The sequence below is a fragment of the Lampetra fluviatilis genome, chromosome 7 (genome assembly GCF_964198595.1).
Source record: "Lampetra fluviatilis chromosome 7, kcLamFluv1.1, whole genome shotgun sequence".
Lineage (NCBI taxonomy): Eukaryota > Metazoa > Chordata > Hyperoartia > Petromyzontiformes > Petromyzontidae > Lampetra > Lampetra fluviatilis.
In genome coordinates this window covers 7207796-7231861 of record NC_136281.1, presented here as the reverse complement: position 1 = coordinate 7231861, position 24066 = coordinate 7207796, and the positions used below count along the sequence as shown (strand labels likewise).

At 44.0% G+C, this 24066-nt stretch overlaps 1 protein-coding gene across 1 annotated transcript; it reads left to right on the top strand.

Annotated features, from left to right (window-relative positions):
* Positions 1 to 10: 10 nt before the first annotated feature.
* Positions 11 to 23720, top strand: ABCD4 (ATP binding cassette subfamily D member 4). Its single transcript, XM_078858340.1, has 21 exons — positions 11 to 36; positions 2873 to 3049; positions 4252 to 4370; positions 4931 to 5058; positions 5338 to 5477; positions 6714 to 6830; positions 7728 to 7853; positions 8856 to 8906; positions 10090 to 10184; positions 12644 to 12765; positions 14306 to 14397; positions 14835 to 14927; positions 15853 to 15921; positions 16792 to 16997; positions 17971 to 18062; positions 18571 to 18607; positions 19168 to 19217; positions 19807 to 19859; positions 20730 to 20806; positions 21330 to 21445; positions 22319 to 23720. The coding sequence occupies exons 2-21, from the start codon at positions 3006 to 3008 to the stop codon at positions 22391 to 22393; spliced, it is 1902 nt and encodes a 633-aa protein (XP_078714466.1). The 5' UTR covers positions 11 to 36; positions 2873 to 3005; the 3' UTR covers positions 22394 to 23720.
* Positions 23721 to 24066: the final 346 nt, after the last annotated feature.

Here is a 24066-nt window from a genome sequence, read left to right as displayed (position 1 = left end):
GGGACTTTTGGTCGCTTCCCTGCTCTTCCGAACGAGGTCAATGCCCAACACCACCCACACACACACCACCACCCACACCACCCCCACCAACCACACACACACACCCCCACCAACCACACACACACCCCCACCAACCACACACACACACCACCCACACCACCCCCACCAACCACACACACACCCCCACCAACCACACACACACCCCCACCAACCACACACACACACCACCCACACACCCACCCACACACACCACCCACACACCCACCCACACACACCACCCACACACCCACACACACCACCCCCACCACCCACACACCCACCACCACCACACACAACCACCCACACACACACCCCCACACCCAACACCACACACAACCACCCACACACACACCCACCACCACCCACACACACCCACCACCATCCACACACACCCACAACTTTATTGGCGTTCTCTCTAGCGACACGGTTGTTCCGCTGGCAAGTCAACACACAACGCAAACACACACAACACAACAACACACTGGAGAAGAGCTGGAGCTGATGCGGTACGGGAGGACGTGGAGCTGAGTGGACTTACCGTCGTCCGGTGCCGGCGGTGTCAAGATCGACCTCTGTGGAGGACGAGGCTCGTGAAGGACGCTGCTGCTGCTGCTGGGACAGGCACTCAGCAGAAACAAACTTAGTTTAGTTAAAACGTTCTCGCTCTCTCTCTAAGACGACAATCCCTCGTCAATCGCGGGGGTTACATCACTTAAAACCGCCGCGGTTGGCAATAACTCAGTCCTTATGGGAAATAGTGGGTTAGGGCAACACACATACAATACACAACAACGAAATTAAAAAAAATTAAATAACACAAAAACAATGTTATTTACCTTTAATACTGAGGGTTGAAGTCCATGGTGATGACGATGTTGAAGGTAATGGTGGTTGTTAGAAGTGTCGTGATCTATGGGTCACGAATTGCATGGAGATGGGTTGGGTATATTGTGTGGCATTGCAGGGGATGTGGATGCACACCCAGGATGATTGCTTGGGTGGTGTGGCTACTCCCCAGGGAGTGAGGTAATTGGGGAACAGCTGGATTTAATATTGCAATAATTATCTAAACAAGTGATTTCCGTCTATATAAAGGGGGCAACACTATCCCTGTACAGATGGAAACAGGTGGCGATTAGTCCACTTGTACTGCCTTTCTTCTGACGAGCCTGGGTATGGCATCAGAAATGAGCCACGCTTATTCCACTTCTTGTTCACAATAACAATTGCCAGTAAGTGTGTTACACAAATTAATTAATCATTCGTGCTAATGATGAATTAATTTGATGCAGCGTCGTCCGTGCAAATTGCATTTCTCAATTGCGGAGAAATCACAGACAAGCTGGATGGCTGCCAGGCAGTGATCCAACATTGTACCTGCAGTTCTCATATCTTAATATATTAAGATGTTTCTTTAGTCAATAAGTGTTCATATTTGTGTGGAGCAAACCGGATCACCCAGAGAAACACCACGAATGAGACACTGCTCTCTCCTGGCAAGACATAGTACTGCACCGCTATGATCTCTCTTGCCCTATGGGTGAGAAATTTGGCATAAATCATTGTTAGAAAGTGGCCAACCCTACAAATTGACATGCCTGCTTGACAGTCAATGTGGACATTTTGCAACGAACGTAGACTGGAATTGATTATCAGTTCGGTGTGCTAAGAAGCACTAACGGTGCACATGTGAAAGTATACTGACGACAATCTTGATTTGAAGCTTTCGTGACTGAAAGGTGGTAATACGGTACGGAACAAAATAATTATATGGATCAGGATGTTTTGATTCTTAAGTACGGCAGAATATGACGATACGATATTTTTTCATCAGGTATGGTACGGGGCAAAAGTACGCTTTTCTTTGTACCATTTTTATACTCGTTTCGTACCAACTCAGATAATCAATTATTAAGTTAAGCTTCTCAATCTGATAATTATTGGACTTTCTTGTCTTTAAAGGCGGCTACAATAATTTAACACATCAGTTATCAAAAACTAAAATTGCAGGAAAGATTTATTTCTCAAAATGCCACTTAACATTGATAACGGATGGGAATTTTAAGCGTTTTTCATAAACATTTAGGAATTGTTATTTTGGATTAAAATGTTTATTGTCAATTCCAGCAAAAAATCTGACATGTTTACAGAAGATTTTTTTATGTTTTTTAATAGTAAGTTTTCTACAAAAACATTCAAGCAAAACAATATACTATAAGCTTGCTTGTCATCTATCCCTTATTTTCTAATATTTGTTTTCTTCGGTTTAATATAACGCACGAAATTGTGGTACTAAATGTTACTGTATTGGTACTTTACGAAAAATATTCAAAGTACGGGACGACAAAATGTTGAAAGGTACGGTGCGAAATTACTGTACGATACTTATTTTCGAGTACAAAACACGGAAACAATATCGTACCGTATTTCCACCCTTTACTACATTATGATGCTGTTTTTTTTTGTTAAAACTATTACACGTTTCAGGAAATGGTTCTTCACATAGAGAGGCCAGAACGAATAAAAATAGTTGAAGACAACACTTGAGAATTAAAACAAATTAAATGTTTTCTGATGACCGTTTTTTTTAATTGACATATGGAGTTACCTAAACGTAGCTTGCTATTGGGTTCACAGACAGACTTTTTAATAATCAAGAAAATATTCCAAAATAAATCTAGATGAAAAGTACAAGTATTAAATGTTGCACTCAACGATGCATTTCTGGGCCCTATTTCCATTTATAAATGCGGTGGTGTAATCAAAATTGTCGTCACCACACGGTGGCGATGCGATCACATGTTGTCAACATTCACACTCAAATCTCTTCCAGGTCAGAGGCGAGGGTCCGCCTTGAGTTGCACCCGGGACTCTCGGAGGGAGGATCGTGGGGCGTGAAATAAGAGAGTTGGAGATCGAGGAGGAGGAGAAGTGAAGAAGGGAGGAGGAGAAGGGCAACCACGACCATGCACGGGACTCGGGATGGAACCCGTACCAAGGAGAAGAGACGGTAAGCCTGGCAGGCGTCAAGGTGTCATAATATGCACACTGCGGGGGTGATTGGTTGGGTGGCTCACACATGAGGTTCACGATGGCCATGGAGATCCTGTGTTCGAATCCGGGTTCTGGTAAGAGTGGGCTCTCAAGCATTAACGAATGTATGGTCTCAGATCGGTGACCGATCAATCACTTTAATCGGATCGTAACTTGATCATTTATATTGTTTGATATCAAACCCCTTGACGTTGAGTGTTTTGAGATTAAACATCGCCTGGCAGGGCTTTTGAGAACTTGTGCGCCACCTAGCGTGGGTAAGGGACGATTGAAGTGACTTCGACTACTTGTGGGATGTCACCTTCAAGAAGCCATTGTTCGGCACAATGTAGTGCACTGCTCACTGTTGTGCATTTTTTCGTCTCTTGACATTACGCCACCGACAGCCCAATTGGAATATATCACAGTCAGGGAGAAGAGATAAATGGCCAAGTGTTCCGTTCTCAACATGTGACGTTGACGATGAGACACCCAAGTGTCACGTCGTGTCACCTCGTCAATGTTTTTGAAGCGTGGGGGGGAGGGGGTGTCTCCCGTCAATCACATCACATTTCCTTGAAATGATCAATGATGCCACTGAATATGCAGTACGACTGCGGAGAGCAGGACAAACAGCGTGGGGATGGTGACGACTTCACTATGTTTTCCAATACACGAGTTGGACGTCTTTCCAGGAAAGTAGTTATTGTGCAGGAAAAACACATGTGAAGCTCAGCCAGTGCTTTCTTCATGCCAGCTGTATAGATGCATGCTCTACCAATATGCAGGGGCTATACATGATGTAATATGATGCACGAACACATTCAGTTAAAGGCCTTTCCACTGCTGGATGAAGGGTGCCCCCAATGCAGTGTCAGTCATGGGGTTGTGTGACCATACTTCACCCCCATGGTCAGTGTGGACCACGGCTAACTGGCTAACGCCACTTGGCCAACGCTCCACCTAGTACGTTTAACATTGTGATATATAACACGTACACAGGAATAATAAGTACTCAGGAACGTATACATAGATAATTTCCTATTTATGTGCCTCTTTGGCTGTCTCAGCCAAAGTCAAATAGAGTGTCTGATAATTGCAACTTTCTGATGATGTCCATGTTTTAGTTGCAGGCGTATATCCATATGGGTGAATGTGTTGCTTGTGCTTATGTCCTAGGCCCAAGCTGGACATGGTGTTTGTGAGGAGGTTTGGAAAGTATGGATCCATCCTTTTTCCAAACGTCACGTCTACAAGCTCCCTCATGTTTGCCACGCTGCTGGTCATCGGCCTACTCGGTGAGAATTATTTAGACTTTAGGAATCCGATGAGCTGTGAAGCTCTTTTTCACTGATGTCCAGTAGGGGCAGATAAGCAAGTTAGATAGGGGCAGGTCAGCAAGTAAGAATTACACAAGACATTGTGCGATGAGTCACTGCCACTTCTAGTCCCCCTCTGCAAGCCATGCACTTTCATGTCTCATTCAGTAGTTTTTTTATTTCTAAACTTGAATGTTAATATGAACAAGATCGCAATGTCAAATCGCCAATCGAATTTTTTTTTTAAATGTTTTTAAAGGTGGTAAATTAAACTTACTTTTTAATATAATTGGTAACACATTTTATTGGTCGTGTTTTGAGATTGATTTCAGCTTTAGCTGTTCGGGGCTGTTCTTTGGCAATGTTAAATTGCACCTGTGTGATGTGATTATTTTCAGTTGAAGCAAATTATATGCTCGTGTTATATATAGGGTGATTGAGCAAACTAAAGTTTTCAACGGAGGAATATAAAAATATTATTTAAATAACATGTGGCAGCTAAACCCATGAACTGAAAAATGCATTCTGGGTGCCCACAGGGCAGCTGGTGATTTATCAGGTGGGCGTCATCCCAAGCCAATTCTATGAGATCCTGGGCAGCAAAGACTTTCCTAAGTTCAAGGGGCTGGTCGCCATCGCTGTTATCCTCATTGCTATCAACTCATTCGTAAGTATTGCATTTTTCACTGTGCGAATGGTCTTTGCATCTCGAGTGCTAATAGGTGAACTGTTGTTGTTGCTTGTCCCCGGATGCTGTGTCCTGGTTTGTACTGCAGTGGTGTTCTTCTCCTCCCTCTTGTTTCCCTTCCAAAACCACCGCGCCCATCATTATATCCGTTGTGTTTTGCACTATCTCCACACGTGATGCATTCAAGTGTTTGTGTCCTCTCTGAGGCTCTTGAAGAGCACAACATGCCTGTTTTGGCCCTTCCCTCTGTGCTTGCAGCTGAAGAGCTGTGACCAGTACGTGTCGAGCCTTCTGTACCTCACCTGGAGACGAAGTGTCACCGAGCACCTGCACGATCTCTACTTCCGCGGACGGGCCTACTATAGGCTCAACACACTGCAGGATGCTCTCGACAACCCGTGAGCGACAGACCGTCTTTTTGTCAAAACGATGATATGATTGTTGAGCAAGACCCCAAACATCGCACATCCTGGTTTTGACATCCCTCGAAGTCACCTGGTTTACCATCAACCACGACTTTGGCCATGCAACCCAAACTATGGACTCGTATAGTAAACCACTGTAGTCTGCACTCCTTCTACGAAGAAGGCAGAGCAAAACTACACAAATTCCCTCCAGAAGCCTTCTCATGGCCAGCCGACCTCGACATTGGCATTCATATTGTAAACATATTGCCATATGTAAGAATAGAATTGTTAACTTATAAGCTGTTTTAGCCCTAAGGTTTTTACACTACATGTAGTAGTAGTTAGGTAAAGTTAAATTTTACCAGGATATATACATCAACATTAACTGAGGTCTTATTCCCAAGGGTGGCCTGGGTTAAATGGTAAGTTTTATTAAAATATAAGGGTAGTCATTCATGAGGCATAGTCAGCGAAGGATCGCTGGCTGTGCGCCAAACGTGTGACCTCTTGCGACAGAATTCGCATAAACTGCTCTTGCTGCCATACCGGCATCTCGAGTGATTTGCTTGATCCACGGGGGGGGGGGGTGATCACGGGTGCGACCACGGGGGCACCACCATTTCTTTGAGGGTCGCAGTCCACTTCGAACCTGAAGTACGCAATTTGCCGCAGTTTGCGCATCAATAAGGGAGAGTCCATCTCTACTTATTGTCCATCTCTAAATGCTCACTTTCCACTGGCTCGCCATCTTAATTTTCCCGTCATCGTTTTTGTTTAAAGGGAAGCGCCTCGCACCTGCGTGGCAGCTCCGGCGGCGCTAAAAGTGTTTTGACATTGAAACGCCACACATGGTGGGCAACAGAAAAGCCCAAATGCACATCACATTGAGCAACACAGAATACATAGGCTGAAGATATTTCACTCATGACCGTGGTACTACAGGGCTTATGTTCATAAATAAGTGAAGTAATCATGTCAACTACTTTAGTATTGTGAGACAGTTGTGGTAGAAACCAACATTTTTTACAATACATTCCATAATTCAGAAGCAAAAACCTGCCAAAGCTCTATCAATGATTCCTAAATGTGTACATGGAACCTTGAAGGAATATCTTGTAATCATGTGTTTGTTTATGTTAAACCCTTTAACAGTATTGTTGCGTTAAGCCATTTGTGAGTAAGCATTTTAATATTTTAATTAGAACGTGCTCCTCCGTTGTTCTGCAGGGATCAGAGAATCAGCCAAGACGTGGAGAGGTTCTGCAAGCAGCTCAGCCTGATGGCCAGCAAGTTGCTGATGTCGCCGTTCACTCTGTGCTACTATACATATCAGTGCTTCATCAGGTGCAGACACAATGCCAACATGCTTTTCTGACCGCAGAGCCTTCAGTACCTCTCTAATCATTGTGTTAACTTTGATCGTATTACCATACCCACCTGTAACCCATTGTGTTCAGCTTGAACGCTGAAAATTGGCAAGCTTCTACATTACCTATAACCAAAAATGTGATTTGTTCATATCACATATTAACTGTCTTGCAAAAGATATAAGGAATCTCATTGGTTGCTTTTTCCAGCCTATTTATTAATAGTGTTATGTATAGCGCGAGCGCGCAGCCTGACCCTTTTCAGATATTCTAAAACCACTCGTCAGTCATCAACTCACCTGACCCTCACCACTCCCTAATTTGTAAAATATATAGTGGGGAACCAATTGAGATTCATCAGCTCCCCCTGCCTCCACACACCCCTTCTCTAACAGCACAAGGCTGTCCGTTGTAGATGTTTTGAAACGGGGCTGTGGTGGATTTTCAATCGGCCGTGTGAATGAGCAGCGCCAGCACTGATACACTTTCAAACGAAACCCCATTAAATTTAATTGATGGAGTGCTCAGAAGAGCCCTCCGGACAACGATACATTTACACGTACAAAGATGCCTACATACAGATTAGCAGCTTACTACGTAGATGCTACCTTCGGGGGATAGCCATTGATGGCCCGTGCTCAATACTAACATCGGGAGTAGCAGCCGAAGGATCGGGAGGATGTCTGCTGCAAAGCTGTGAAATCAGCTGGCATGCAAGCGTGCTAGATGGATCGCTGCATTGCAGGACCATGTGAGATGGCAGCGGCCTGGCGAGGCCTTCATCAGGAATTTGATTGATCGTTGCGAATGATGTTGGTGACGACAGAGATACACTCTAAAGGCCCTGGTGGTTGTGCTCGATTGTTGTGCGCAGCACAGGCTGGATCGGCCCCGTGAGCGTGTTCGCCTACTTCCTCGTGGGCACGGTGACCAACAAGCTGCTCATGGGGCCAATCATCTCCACTCTTGTCGCTCAGGAGAAGATGGAGGGAGACTTCCGGTTGGTGCATGTTATGACCCAGCCCTCTTTATTTTCTCCTCCATTAAAGAGCGAATTAACAGATGATGGCGAAGAAGTCACAGTAAATAGATATACACGCACAATTTGTTCTTCATTTTTAACACGAAAAATTAGGAGTTGCTACCACGATGTAATGGTGAGGATGCTAGACTTGCAATCCAGAGGTGTGGCAGTTGACAAATTGGGTAGATTTCTTAAATCCTCTCTGCCTCTGTCCATCCAGCAGTATAAATGAGTGCAACGACAGTTTGCATGTTGTGGGGTAAAGTGTGGATATATCCACATCTTTCAAAATGTTTGGCTCGTGTAGAAGAGTAGGCCAAATACCATCTATAGGGGGACTGTAGTGGAGGCCCTTCCGCCAGCAGTGGCGTGTGCAGGCGTTTGCAGCGCTGCATGTTTACCTTATTTAGCTCTCACAGAAGTGTCCAGTGGTAACTTCAGAGTGACTGTCGAGAAGGTGCCTTGCCTGCTCACACTCCCAACTATGCTTATGTTCTGGTCGGATAGCTTAGACCAGGGGTTGGCAACCTGCAGCTCCGGATCCACATGTGGCATCTTTAAGGACTCCATAATCCAGGTGTTTTTTCTGGGTTAGCAGTCTTTAAGGACTGCTTTGTGGACTGCTTTGTAACGTTATTCACATGAATTGTGGCTCTTGAAATATTGATTTTCTTACCAATTTCGAAAAAGATGGCTCTTTTTATTTTGGTTACCGACGCCTGGCTTAGATCATGTGACCTAATTTACTCCAGTAGGTCAATGAATCACGTGTTTTATGGGACTAATCTGATAAATGTATAACTTTCTGTCACACCATTGTAAAATATATAGTTGTGCCTATGTTATGATTTACCAGGGTTTCCAAAAGGACAATGAATATGAATTGGTTTTCATTTTAAGCACGATGTTTATGTAATAAAATATGCAAAACTATTAACTCACATCTATTATAGAAGTAACTCATTAACTGTTTGCCAGGTTTAAGCACATGGAGATCCGAGTGAATGCTGAATCGGCTGCTTTTTACAGGTACCGTCACAGTCCAGCCACTTGCCCTTTGCACTTTCCTCTACACGTTGGCGTTTAGATGTCCCAGGGTGTGCCTTGTATGCTTTCAGTCTTCTCCAATTGTACACCGAATGAAACTGTCTGGGTATTCAGTCACTCCGTAATAACCAATTTTAAAAGTTGTATGCCATGTAAGGTCACAGGAAAAATAATTTTTAAAAAATATTATAGCTGTAAGTTTAGATTATGAACAGAAACTATCTAATTGGCCCTCTTTCTTCTGGCCTCTAAATATTGGACAGATGCTTTGAACTCAATCTCTTAAGATGTTTCTCAAAATAATTATTCTAAAGTCCAACTGTCCTGTTTAAATGAGCATTGAGAGGGTGCTTATCTCTTGTTTAGAACCCAGAGGTAGTGCTGGATATTCCACATTCCTGTGACAGGGGCAAATACACCCTTAGGACAACCACTTTTTAAATCCTTTATATTAAGTTCGCTGGCTTGCTTGCTTGCGCGCTTACGACCGTGCAAAACTTTCGGTCGTTTTTTAACCCACTTCCCGTGATCCAATCGAGCTGACATTTTGCACACAGACTCGTTGTGCGTGACAATTTCTTTTCGTGAAATTTTTTTCCAAAATTTTACACTTTTTAGGTTGAAAAAAATGATATTTAATTACCAATTGCTTAATGGTGGCAGGCAATCATCTGACCCATAGGTGGCAGCCATCTCAAGCCAGAGGACGAGAGGACTCTAGCCGCCCGTTTCAAAGACCAATGTGGGCTGGGTTGTGGCCCATTGAACACGCATATAAAGGATTTATAGTGAAAAACTTTGTTTTTACGGGTTAATTTTTGACTTCCCCACAAGTTTGTACTTCATTTATAGATCCTAGAGGAATGATTGGCTGAGTCAACCCCACGATCCAGGATTTGAACTCACAATCGTCCGATTGGAAGTTGCTTGTTCTATCTCTGAGCCACCTAACTGGGTTAATGTTTTACTCCCTAACTATGTTATTTACCATTTAAATCTCACTGAGTTTTTACCTCTTTTCCAAAGGTGACCTGGCCACACGTGATTGCTCATAGAATTGACTTCGCATATTTGGTCATTTATATTTGCTAAGTAATGTAAAAACATGTTTCTAAATGTTAACGACCAATAAGAGATGCATACTTCAGAGTGCTGTCTCTGTCAGGGCCGGGAGAGTGGAGCACACTCGCACCAATGCCCGCCTACACCGCCTTCTCAGCACCCAACAGACGCTCATGAACAAGGAGTTCTGGCTGTACCGTGAGTGTCTCCACCACCAGTTCACGATTGGGCTGACAAAAACCTGGACATGTTCAACAACAAGAACAAAAACTCCACGCAATAAGATCAACAGACTGCCCTTACCACTTCTTTCCTCGCACTGCTCGACTTTGTAATTTCCTCCCATCGTCTCTTTCCCCAGGTTATTATAAACTCTCTCAACTCAAGAAAAAATATGAATTCTTACGTGTTACCGTATTCTCCGGATTTTAAGATACTCCGGGAAGTGGGATGCACCCCAAACTAGTGCCCGGTGTTAATAAAGTTACGCAAATCTGGTCACACACACAGCTAACAGATTACGAGACGCACCCCCAACTTTGGCTTTCAATCGAGGGACAATGAGTGCACCTTATGTATAATGCAGGAAATAAAGAAACAAGCTCTACCTTGCTGGCCGCTTGGCATTCTGGGGGGTCTCTACCCAGCAACCGTAAAAAAAAAAAGAGAAGCATTCACACAGGGTTCAGAGCAGCCAGACGGACAGAGTGTGCAGCGGCCTCACATGGCGGCTCTTCGTTGCTGTTATCCTCTGGCGTGAATTGTTCTGCATCAAATTCCCATTGCCTGGAGACAAGCTTTTTCTCTTCAAGTACCACTTTAGCACGGGGTCATTTTTACTTTTTTATTTTATTTTTACCAGGTAAAACCCACCGAACAAAATAGCTCTTATTCAGAAGCGACCTTGCCACAAATGATAGCTCAACGAAGTGGCTTATCATGTGGAAATGTATGGCAGCCAAATACTCTTAACTTATTTTTCGAAACGTGGTAGGGAAAGACTGGGCGACCAGGAGAAAAATCCACATGACCACGAGGAGAGCATGCAAACTCTTGTGAATGTGTGCTCTTCCTCCCAAGTGACCTAATTCATTGTCATCTTACATTTGAAAATCAGGTTTTCTTCTGACACAGTCCACATAAAACTAGGAACTGATGGTTATCAATTTAAAGTGGTAAATATTTATAGAAGCAACCAACTGTGATGGTCACAAGTGAGAAGAACTTGGATCGGTTGTTCTAATCTGTCCGATTTTTTCACATTCTGTTAGAGGGTGCCTATGCCAACTGATACAAACTTATCCAGCAATGGATAGAGAATAGTAAGAATAGCATAGATATCAGATGTACAAATTGTACGTTCTGTTTTTGACAGAACGTAATAAGAATTTAGATAAATACAATTAAGGTAAAAAAATAGAAACAAATGTAAATCTTCACTTTATTTATAATTGTCAATGTTAATTCGTGTCAGTAATTTCATTTTCTGAATGTGCTGTTGATGTTGACGCCGTTTTTCAGTCACTGATTGCAATCGTTGCTTTCTGAGCAGTAGTCGCAGATGATTTTATTCTTAATTTGCATGTCTGATGAATTACCTTGTGTCGTATTTGCTGTTAAGTCCCATTTGTGGTTAAGTCCCAACGATGTGCTCTGGTTTTTTCAGAAATGTTTCTTGAAATATTTCCAATTTTGTGTTGCCCGTGATCCGATTTGTAGATTAAAGCGTATTTAAATCAAGTTACAGCTGTCACATTGGGGCACATAATTAAGTCCGTTTGTAGTTTACTGCAGGAAAACATGCATTTTGCTACACTTCGCAAAACTAAAGCATGCAAATTGGGCGAGCGTTAATTAACTTTTTTCATAGAAGGAGTTTGTGTTCTTCAGTGACTGCGTTACCCTGGTATAGCAATGATCCCATTCCAAGGATGTACCCTCAGGCTGAACTTGAGATGCCTTATCATTTGTTTCATGAGCTACTTGAATGATGCTCTTGTTACATTAGACGTAGGTACTGTTTTTTGTTCAAATTACAAGGATTATCAGGTTAGGTCTGCTGATAAAGTAATCAACAATGTATTGCAATTCACTTCCTGGCCTATGTAGTGATGTAAAGATGGGCTGATTAGTCTGCTTAAATCGGTCCTTGCACCGATGATACATGTGTCAAATTGTTTGAGTGAGAATCGATTGTATGCTCCTTGTGAAAATTATATCCAGATTATATGCTCATGTTACATTTAGGCTAATGGAGCAAACAAAACAGTGAGAAACGAAGCAGCTAAAAAAAAACGAAACGAACAAGATATGGAAAAATAGACAAAAATAAATCGCTTCTAGAATCGTGAGCTGGAACTGGAGGCCAGGGGAGGGGTCAATGGAGATGCGGGGGGAGGGTGATGAATCTATCCGTGTTTGTCTCTCACTGTTTTTCCCAAATGGTGAATAACTGACCTGATATTGTACCTTATTTATTGCTCACATTTTTAAGGCCTTCTGTGAGGAAAACATATTTCCATTTACTTCATGCACATGGATTGTGCCTTACAATCGTCAGAAAGTGTCAGCTTATTTTTTCCTATTTGAAATACCAGAAGCTATGTGATATGTGTTGGTTTAAACTACGACATACGCGTTGTTGCTGCCTTCCACAGTGGCTGTGAATATGTTTGACTACATGGGCAGCATCCTAAGTTACGTCGTCATCGCCATCCCAATTTTTGCCGGCGTCTACGACCACCTGAGCCCCTCCGAGCTCAGTGCACTCGTCAGCAAGGTGAGCCTTGGCTGGAGCAGTAGCCACAGCGTAGGGAGCGGTAGCGCAGCAGTTCTCACACTGCGCTGCGAACTCGGTGACGTGAGTTCGTTTTACATGGTCGCCAACCTCGGTGGCGAACATGTTAACCGGTCACAAGCCCTCCTCGGTCGACTTCATCGTAAATGAGTACCTAGGGCGGTGTGTAAACGCAATGGCGGAGCCAGGATTTTCAGGTAGGGGGGGCAACCCGTCCAGCAATGAAAAATGGTAGGAGTTGTTAGCAAGTAAGGACTTGTCCCTTGCTTTTTATTCGACGCGTGTGCGGCGATGGCACAGCCATCGATCAAGGGTCGAATTCGAACCGTGTGTGATCGGTATCGCGCTCGCTGAAGGTGAATGCCTTCAGGGAAGTCGTGTACTCTATACGCAACTGCGCACACTTCTGTGAGTCACTTATAACTACTTTGCTGTTACTTATTGCCAATTATGGACTCAGACTATTGTTCTATCATCTCATAGAGTCCCTGGCACATAATAATATGCTACACAGTGGCAGTGGGGGTCGCAAAATGCCGATTTATTATTAATAAACCCAGTGTGTAAACATCACCATGCGGGGGACGAAAGAGATCGAAAGCGGTGCTGGCCACACCACCCCTCGTGCGCCTTGCTGGGCTTAATAGGTGCTCACGAACAGCACTTGCCCCAACATTTTGTACGGCTACGAGGAGGGTCTGTGTTGGTCGGTCTGTAGCAATGTGAATACGTTGACCGCGGATGTAGTCTTGCTCGAATATTTGCAACGTTACACGTTTCCATTTAGCCAGCAATGCTAATTTATTTTCGATGATGGCTAAGTATTTTTGCAGCTCTACAGCATAAATTACATTTTGGAGGCGGGGAGGAGGGGGGGTGGTTTGCAATTTTTAAGTTGTTTCACATAAGTAGAGATGCCACTCATAAGGAGGTGAAGATCTTACTTAAAATGCATTTCGACTAATCAGGCTTTAATTAATCATTTGCATTTTCTTTCTTAAGTTCAATTTCCAGGAACTTGCCTGCTTACAGCTCAAATGACAAAAGATTAGAACGAGAGTACTGGATGATTATGCAGATTATGCCAGAGAGCAGACGATCATGCAGATTACGTATGGAGCAGACCGATGACTTCCCCTAATGTGATGTTTTCCAGAGGCTTGCAATGTGCATGCTTTACCACGAGAATTTGCATAGATTAGTGGCCCCACTCTTTAATTTCTTCTCTGATTAGGCGGAGGCATAAGCCGGCAATCAGGGACATGGGCTTCTGTGCCACCCCCCTACAAGCCCCACCAGCTTGCCACCCAGATGAGAGCCCAAACAAAGCTTTTTCCAGCCCCTCACTAATGAGAGAACTCGCTCAGTTATGGCTAGCCACTGCAAGCAGCTGTCATGTCTTCAAAACTAGGTTGTGTTACAGGAGAATATAAAAATACACTTAGATTGAATTGGATCTGTGCTGTCCTCGACCGAATTCAAATGCAACGTTTAACATGTCTTTGTTTGTCTTTTTTGACAGAATGCTTTCGTATGCATCTACCTCATCAATTGCTTCAGCCAGCTGATCGACTTGTCTAGCAAGCTGTCAGATGTGGCTGGATACACGCACAGGTTACTCGCATTATGATATCTGCTTTTCCCATTAGAACATTTTCCCCCTGCAATTTGAAGTCCAGTTAATCTATATTATAGCACAGTAGAAAAGCTTGGATTTTCTTCCCTGCTGGTCCTAGAGTTAGGCTTGAAGGATCAATGTATGTCACAGTGTGAGCAGTGCAGCAATCTCAATAGTTCCACTGTACATCTGTGTTCCCAGATGTACTCGCACTGATGGTTAAGTATGGTCAAATATCCCCCCACAACCAGCACAACGTTGAAGGCCCTAATCCGGCAGTGGATTGACAAAAAGAGTTATAGACCTATGCAAGGGACACTCTGTAATTTACATCAGGCCTGCACGACAATTCCACGCATCACACGCAGGCGTGCGTCGTTATCTGCCGGTTGCATGAATGCCGTGTTAAGCGGCAGCTGCCTCATCTGTTCAGGATTGGAGAACTGCAAGAGGTATTGCTGGAGCCGACAGATGCCCCCCACGATAAGTGGGATCCAACCCGGGAGGCATCGTGGGATTTTGAGAGGTGAGAGCACTCAGACTAGAGCCACTCCTACCACTCCTCTACTCATTCAGAATCGAGAAAAAACCTGCAAAGTTTCAAAACCTTTCTGCAAAGCAAGACTATAATTTCGTCCTTTTTTTTGCCAAGTTTGATCCCGATTGTGCTATCGGTGTCATAAAACGATAAATCTATTCGGAGCTCTCTCCCAGCATGTGCAATGGCCCACAGAAGGGGATATCATAGAACTACATCTGAGATCCCTTTACGTGTTCTCTGATCCACACACCAGGGGGCAGTATTTTCCCACTTTTGCAACAGAGCAATGTTTTTTACAGGACATTTTTTCTAAATCTCAGACCTGGCATTTTGCCCAAATTTAATATGATGGTGTTTTGTAGTCATTGTTTCCTGGACAGAAACCATCAACTCTCTAAACTGAAAAACTCTGTTTAATCACAGGTGGCTACATGGATTCGAACCCAAGACCTCAATGGTACCAGCTCAATGCTCTGACCTCTAGACTGTTCAGAAGCTCGAATAATACTTTTATATAAAATAATCATTAAAATTTATAATGCGCATTCCATCCTAGGATCCCAATGCACAATGCATGAAAAGCAGGAAACAAAAACAGAGCCAGAGCAAACGACCAAACTAAAGAGGGAAGGCCAGTTTAAAGAGATGGGTTTTCAAAGCAGACTTAAATATATCTACCGACTCTGATTGCCTGATTTCAAATGGCAAAGCATTGCATAGCTTGGGTGCCACGGTAACAAAAGACCGATCACCAAAGAGGCATCATCAAAATAATGGTGATAACTTTAGTTGTGACTCATGCCTGTGATATTATTATTCAAGATATTTTGGGATCTCTAATAGGTCCTTGTCCGACTTGGCGATCAGATTGACTTCCCTGTGCGTGGTGCGTGTGTGTGCCTGCGTGCAGCTGTCAGTGTGAGAGATGCAACACGGAGGGGATGGAGGCAAGGTCCCTGGCAAGCGTCACTAAGCTGAGGTATCTCGGTTGCCACTAATCGACGTGCCGAGGTGTATCGCTAGCTGCAGGGGGAAGGCTAGCGCAGAGAGTCGTGTGAGCTGCATGTAGATTCTATCCCCTGCCCCAAATGCCCACGATATTTAATGCGGCGTTGAAATAAACCACTTGTGCATTTTATTGCCATGAAATCCAATTGTTTTGGTAAATTTTCTTTTCACATTTTCCAACGCACGGTACACTTCCGACAATGCATTTTGCCCGAGGTTACACCTTGATACATATCCTGAATGTAAGTGCATATTATGGAAATTTTAAAGGGATAGTAGAATATATATATTTTTTAAACGCACAAAGGGTTGGTAGGTGAAATGTTGTATTCTTTACAGTTTTCAAATACTACCAATCATAGCAATGTGTTTACAAACATACGCAATAGGATAACAGTTTCAATATGTTACACGTACCACGAGATACCGGGTAACTACAAAATTGGAAGTGTATTTGGAAAAATGGGTGTTTTCACGTGCATAATATAACATTTGAAACAATATGCAGTGTATCCATTTACTGTTCAACCACACATCCACGTGTATGTTTGTGCGTGCAGTCATCAATATGTGGTGCATTAGCACAGTGGTTAGTGCACTGCGCTACAAACCCGGTAGCCGCAGTTCAATTCGCACTCATGATCAATAACAGTGAAAAATATTTGAACCAATCCTAGGGCTCCGCTAGGTCGACTCAGCCTTAAATGAGTATGCTGCAGGCATGGTGTTGGCCACCACCCCCTCCCCCCACCGTGTGCTATACCAGCCTTCATAGGTGCTCGCTAACAGTACTTGCCCCAACAGTCTGTTCAGGCTATATGGGGGATTTTTGTCTTTGCAGCGTCATTGAGCCGTGGGACGAGGTGGCGAAGGACGCCTTTGTGCTAGACCACGTGTCCTACAGCACTCCCTCTAGCACCGAAGCTCTCGTGCGGGACCTGTCTCTCCAGCTCGCCTGGGGCCAGAACATCCTGGTGGTGGGAAACACGGGCACGGGGAAAACCACTCTCCTGCGTGTGCTCAACGGCCTATGGCCTACCCTAAAAGGCGAGCATGGCGGACGGCGGCAGTGTCTGCTCCCCAACCGTAGCTGTTTCACATCGGTTGATTGAAATCTCTTCTTCTTGGTTGTTTCGGTAAAGTCACGTAGAAGGGAAATAATAAAATAATAAAAATAAAACAATAAAATACAATTCTCACGACGTTTCGGCCACAACGCAAGCAGCCGTCCTCAGGTGAAGAACAGGTCTGTCAGAAAGACAGCGTCTGAAATGACGCTGTCTTTCCGACAGACAGTGAATAACAGGTCTTTCCGACAGACCTGTTCTTCACCTGAGGACGGCTGCTTGCGTTGTGGCCGAAACGTCGTGAGAATTGTATTTTATAATGTTTTATTTTTATTATTTCCCTTCTACGTGACTTTACCGAGAAGATGAATCATTGCAGTCACGAAAGCTTTAAATCGTGATTGAAATCTGTTGTTACTCTCGCAATACATACATTGAATCTCACGTGTAAGAATACTGCTACGTAGTATGCAGTTGGTTGGTGAGTGCGAAACCAAGATCTTGGCTGGTAATGGTGGTTATGATGCAATTGGTTCATGAAAAATCTACAGGGTCATAGACACCTTGTATCTACTATAGGCTTTCTACATGTATTACAGTAGCAAATTATTAAATTTAATGGAGATCCTGAATTGTGACATTAAATCTAATTGAAATGGGGGTGAATCATTTCTGACGTTTTGTTTAGCCAAACAATCATGTCTTACCTTAAACAAAGTTGAGTTTTTAAATGGAGTATATGTCGTTTTATTGCTAATATGTTCCATTTGCGTGCCATTGATATTAATTATTTTTTGTTTAGCTATGCCAGGATTTAGGACAAGATTCTTGTCCTGTAAAAGCTGTGGATCACTTGTGTGCCGTGGTGCTCATCTCAGGAGGGAAGCTCGGTGCTTTATATTCTACAGCATCTTGTGCATAACCACTGCTGATGTGAGCACGATGTCGCGCAGGCTCTGTCCACATGAGGACCTGCTTTGGGCCACGGGGAATCCTCTTCTTGCCGCAGAAGCCTTACTTCACTGACGGGACCCTCCGTGAGCAGGTCCATTGCTTTGCAGTCACTCGCCCCCATTTCTCTCTCTCTTGAAAAAATTGTTTGGTGACACTGCATTGGCAGTGGTCAACACATTTGTAAGTAGCACTGGATGCCATAAAAGGGAAAACGTGTAATAGGTGACATTTCGGGCAATGAGTCTTTCTTCATAGCACATAAATACAGAGGCCAGAGAGACAGAGTGAATAAGAGTTGGAGACTGTTTACGTGGAAATGTATTTACCGAGTGTTGGGTTATTAATCGGCTGTGTCGGGTGGAGGGCTTTACGACACACGTTTTACTTACGCGATCTGACCAATATATAAATTGGGAATTACAACAATGGAGTTTACCTGCACTGCCCTCTGCTGGCAATGTAGGCTCCGCAGTGGCATACAACACCTGTTTATCCACGGTGGTCACCCATCATCCAAGCACTATTAAGCCTCGGTCCTCTTTGTATGTTGTACCCTTTTGAACCAGCTTGCTTAATACACGATGTTCTCTCTGCTGTAGGTCATTTACCCATTGAAGGAGATGTACCCTGTTACTGGTAAGCAGGCTTTTTTTTACGAGAGATAGAATTGTTATGGTTACTTATATGAGGCCTACAGATGTTGTTGATGATGTCACCACTACATTTAGACATTGACCCATGCATTTATTGGCTTTTAACACTATTACTTACACAAATGCGGAGTTTTAATTGTGATCATGTTATGCAGGTGTTGTAATTTCCCTTCACGTACTTTTAATAAGCTCCTGTGTATGTACATTCCTAATGAAAAGGGATATGTCTGGTTGTCATCCTATTTTGTGTTTTAATGCAGCCAGGTGGCTCAGCGAATTGTGCAAGCAGCTCACAATCAGACGGTTGCAAATTAAATCCTACTTGCAGATTGACTCAACCCATCATCTCTCTGGGGTCGATAAAAATAAGTATCCCTTGATTGGAGAAGTCAATCCCCGCCATAGGGATGCGGCTTTCCACCACTGGCTCAGGGCTGTAAACATGAACTTAAGCACGGACTCAATGCCCATTTGAGCAGACAGTCACTCTGATCACGCGTGTTTAAGACCACCTTGAATTAACTTTCATGTCCGGTCTGCCAGAAGATTTTGATGACAAGAGGATTTTACACTTTCTGGACTGCGTCGGGATGGTGAGAAGTACCCCCGCACCTTTTGCAATACACGGACCCTAACCCTGGGTGCAGGGCTTACATTTTCGCTTACAAGGGTGTAGTTTAATGAACACTGTCGCCTGATGAAGCTAGTTGCAATTACTGGCAAAACGTCGTACTCGGTTTGTAAATGTTGTGGCTTGGCTCTCCAACACACCGGTGTGCTGTACTAGTGACAAATTGGCATGTTCTGTTTACGTGACAACCCTTACTAGTTGGCTGTGTCGGGTGGTGGTGGGTTTTAACGACATATATTTACGCTATCTAAGCCAAAAAACCTCTTATTAATTAACACTGCCTGGCCCACTAGTGGAGAATACTGTGTGCGCAATAGGGCAAAGTAGATCTGTTACAGCTGCGCAATAGTTCTTGTGTAACACACCAGCTGGTGAAGGGCTTTGTCGTCACACAATCTACAAACCTCCCAGTGGCAAGGCGATTACTCTTGTGTAAATTACTGTTACCAAAGTAGACAAAGCCCCCTATTGTGCTGCAGTACGCAGATGCGATATTGCCCATTTGAATTACACATGCCACACGTTATTGTTGTTTTGTGTGCGCTCTGTAGTCGACCCTCCTGGACAGGACTGGTGGCCTTGACCAAGAAGTGGACTGGAGCTGGTGAGTGTGTGGCTCGTGGAGTTCATGATTCTCTCCAGCACTGCGAATCAGATGGCAATGCGATATACATGACCCTGCTAGCTCTTGTCTTGTAACACTTCTTCATGTGCTGGGTGGTTAAACGACAATCGTGTTTTGTGTTTTTTTGTTCGAGTGTGGCGGAGCCAATGTTTAATCTAGAGCCTTGAACCCCAGGAGTGGTGGATAATTACAATTTGTGAAACTTCCCAACCGACTGGGATAGGAGATGTCCAGGCAATTGCAGTACAGCAAATGACTTCTGGGGCCCATCTGTGTTCATTTTTGAGTAATATCCCCTCTCTGTGCAGTGGGCAGCACAAGAGAGCGCAGCAAGAGCCATTGTTGTACTGTGCTCCTATGCTCTTACTTTTGTGCCTTCACCAACCCACACTGACCAGAATGGTGGGGTATGGGGAGGCCCTCATCCATCACTGGATTGAAAATGACTCTACATGCGCATGAACGTTGTCCTCTTGTACTTGTGGATTTTTTTCTGGGTTGTCCATTTTTATCCCGCTCACAAAACACTCTTGAACACGGATATCACCAAACGTCCAGATTCAGGACACTCCTGAAAGCATAAGTCTTGAGGCTCGCTGAGGCTTTCCTGGATAAATAAATAGAATAACATTACTGTATTCACTTTTATCATCTGACAACATTTTGTGAGGCCCTTTTGGCTTTATGCGACAATGGTAGCAAATGGCACCGCTGTTATCTTAGATGATGTTGTGATGCAATTATGGAATACGGCAAAAAGGGTAGTTAATTCATCTCTCGATTGTATGTTCCATTGTCATATTTCTTTTTCTTGGTGGTAGTTTGATCCGGTGTGTATTCACTGAACAGGTCCGATGCCCTTTCTCCTGGAGAGATGCAGAGACTGACTTTCGCAAGGCTCTTCTACCATCAGCCAACCTATGCAGGTATGAAAGCTGTTTATTGTACAGAGTGCCTTCCTCACCAAATTCAGAATTACTGAGCCCTACAACAAAATGGCAACCATTTACTAATGTAAGGAGAAAATACTTTAATTCCTATTTTGCTATGCTATCCTGTAATAGATATGTCATGGCTGACCATGAGTCCTATAAGGAGATCTGGAATGTCATCTGGTAAACGGTTCTCCACTCTGCTCATTATCCGTAAACATATTTTTAATCCACTCCAACTGCCAAAGCTGTTGACTGGGATATCAGAACTTAACATCACACTGTAAAATGTTGCTATACATTCATACTGATCATTTGTAAATGTGGAATCGTGGTGTGGGATTCCTACCACTGGCTCTCAGAGTTATCAGAGGAGATTAGCACGAGCCCAAAACTTGTTTGAGCTTTGAGACACTAGAGTTGTTGGATCAGAATTATCTCTAAATGACCCTCTCCTGGTTTTATATTGCCTTGTGTCGTACCCTCCACCTCCGATGCTAAATCCCCAAAACACAAGTCCTGGACGAGGCGACGAGTGCGCTGACGGAGGACGTGGAGGGAGACATGTACCGCATGTGCAAGCAGCTGGGCATGACGGTGCTTAGTGTGGGCCACCGCAGCAGCCTGGAGAAGGTGAGTGTCGGGGGGGAGAGCAGTCGGAGAGGGCAGCCAGGGACTACAGCCGGGGAGGGAAGCTGAGGAGGGAGGTGGGCCAATTACCACAGGGCCCTCCACTAGGGAAAAAGCATCGTATCATCACCCACAAGCAAATTCTACGGCCGATACACCAGGTGTCTCGTTGCTGCGTCTACTTTATTAAAGCTTTGCAACTTAGGATAAAAGCGTTCATGCAATAACGTTGTCCGTCTCTGTAACAGAGGGTACTGCGACTCTTGTGGTGATGATCCAATATGAACCAAGCTGTGGTATACAGCTGTGTTGTTGTTGGGGACTTGCCCTAATAGAAAATGGCCCAGTTGGTCAAAGGGTTGCCCAAAAACTCGGAGACACAAACCAGGGGTAAAAGACCAATGTTAACATACGCAAATATGTTATGCCCTGACTGCTACCTGTCAGCTTCCATACCGACTGCCCAAATGTGAACCCAGGGTCTCAGCCAGAGGTCGCAATCGGGTACCCGATACCCGTACCCTACCCGATACCCGGCTACCCGTACCCGGCCGGGTACGGGTACGGGTACCCATTTGCGACCCTGGTGCGGCCAGGTACGGGTACGGGTAAGGAATCAAAACCCGTTTGTGACCTCTGGTCTCAGCTTCGCTGGCTCGATGCTCTTCAACTTCTCAGCCACCTTGACCACCTCACCATTGTAGCTTCTTGAGAAGTATACTTCATCGCAGCCTCTCCCTTCTGTCCTTCATCTTTTGAAAGGCTCACCCAAAGCGTGTTGCGTTGTTGTTGTTGCGATAAAGTTTTGTTGTTATTGTTGTTGCAAATTGAAAATTATCGGAATGTCGACCCTCTCTCTCTCTCTCTTTCTTGCAGTTCCACGACTCCATGTTGAAGTTGTGCGGCAAGGGACGGTGGGAATTGCAGACTCTGTTCCATGACCCCAGGTGATGGCAGTCTCCTGCTGGATGTTGTGCGGTCAGTTAATTGCTGACCGAGACCAATGGACTCATGTTTACGGATCAAATTTGCCTTGTTTTTAAGAGAGAGAGAGAGAAAAAAAACAATCGCTTACATTGAAGATTTACATGTTGTGTGTATGTCAGTATGATTGCTGATCAAGACTAATGGACTTGTATTTACGAATCAAATTTGCCTTGTTTTTAAGAGAGAGAAAAAACTATTGTTTGCATTGAAGACATATGTGTCGTATGTGTGTTGTATGTTGAACTTCGTGCGCACCGTACGTAGCCAACCGAGCTAATCGGAGGTGCAGGGGAAGGACAACAAACTAAACACAAAAGCAACATTTTGTGTGAATAGAACAGTACAACAATTATTCTTGTTACATTGTTAATGTTGAGTGAGTGCACATTTTTGGTTAAATATGCAATATATGTAATCAAATGTAACTTGACATTTTTTACATGGAAGTCTGTTGGAAAAGTGTATTTATTTTCCAGAAGTTCTAAAATACACTTGCAATGCTAAAGATTTTATAGACGAGCGAGTCATGTTTGGGTGCGTACCGCTAACGGTGGGCATACATCACCATGTGTTTGATTATACGACTGTTGCTTGTGTAGCCTGTGAATACATTTGTGCGATTGGTACAGTACAATATTTCTTTAAAGTTTGGATGCTTGTAGTATTGTATTATGTTGCAAGTGTTAGGACTTTGGTGCTGTAACAGCTGTGAACTGGTTGTATTGTTATGCTTGTCACCTAGTTTGTCTCTCACTCAGTAGCCACACTTGCATAATAGACCATGTGATACATGGGTAACAAATGTGGTGCTATGAGCCATGTTTCTATTGCCGTCCAATGATGAGACCCTCGTCCATTAAATCTTCACATCCCAACTCGTGCATTGCCACTGTCTTCTCTACGGCTTCACAAAATCCCTCTCCTCCAAGCTCCAGATTATCCAAAACGCAGCTGCCAATCTCATCACTCAAACCCGTAAATGAAACCCCATTGACCGAATACTCCCAATCGCTCTGTTGGCTCCCATTCCATGCTGATCGATTTAAGATCGCAGTCTTCAAAGTCCACCTTGGACTTGCTCCTGCCCTCCTCTTCCCTCTCATCTCACTCTTCTCCTCTCCATGTTCCAGCAACCGATGTTTCCTATCGAAGCCCCCAGTCAACCTTCACTCAGTGGGAGATCGCCCATTCTTCTCTGCCCCCCTTAGTCTAGAACTGCCTTCCTCCTGCCATCCATGCTGTGGAATCCCTGTCAATCCAGGCTCAACACCATCCTTTTTTGATCTGCCTATGAGTGACTGCCTCTTTTAAATAAATATGCCCACTGTTTCTGGGCAGCATTCTTCGGTCTATGTTGCATTGATAAACTTGCTGCATGGGTGTTATGTTTACATCTGGATATTCCATCAGGTGCTGCTGTATCCAGAAGTGTATCCTGCTATCTTTTCATACCTTGTAACATTACACTGTCTAAAGGTCAGAACAGAACATATTTTGTCTCTATTCAGTCAATGAACAGCACCTGTGCATGGCTTTACACCAAATCTAACTCTGTATATGTTGAGAACATCATCAGATATGAAGATGAGTGCAGACTTGAAACAAATAGGAGCAATAATAACTCACGCAACAGTGAT

What these genes read in the sequence shown, in the direction of transcription:
- ABCD4 (XM_078858340.1), top strand. Translation starts at nt 3,006, where the DNA reads ATGCACGGGACTCGGGATGGAACCCGTACCAAGGAGAAGAGACG. An exon ending in GAATCGGCTGCTTTTTACAG is followed by an intron (nt 8,907 to 10,089) that starts GTACCGTCACAG and finishes TGTCTCTGTCAG; the next exon opens with GGCCGGGAGAGTGGAGCACA. An exon ending in CCTATGGCCTACCCTAAAAG is followed by an intron (nt 16,998 to 17,970) that starts GCGAGCATGGCG and finishes GATGTCGCGCAG; the next exon opens with GCTCTGTCCACATGAGGACC.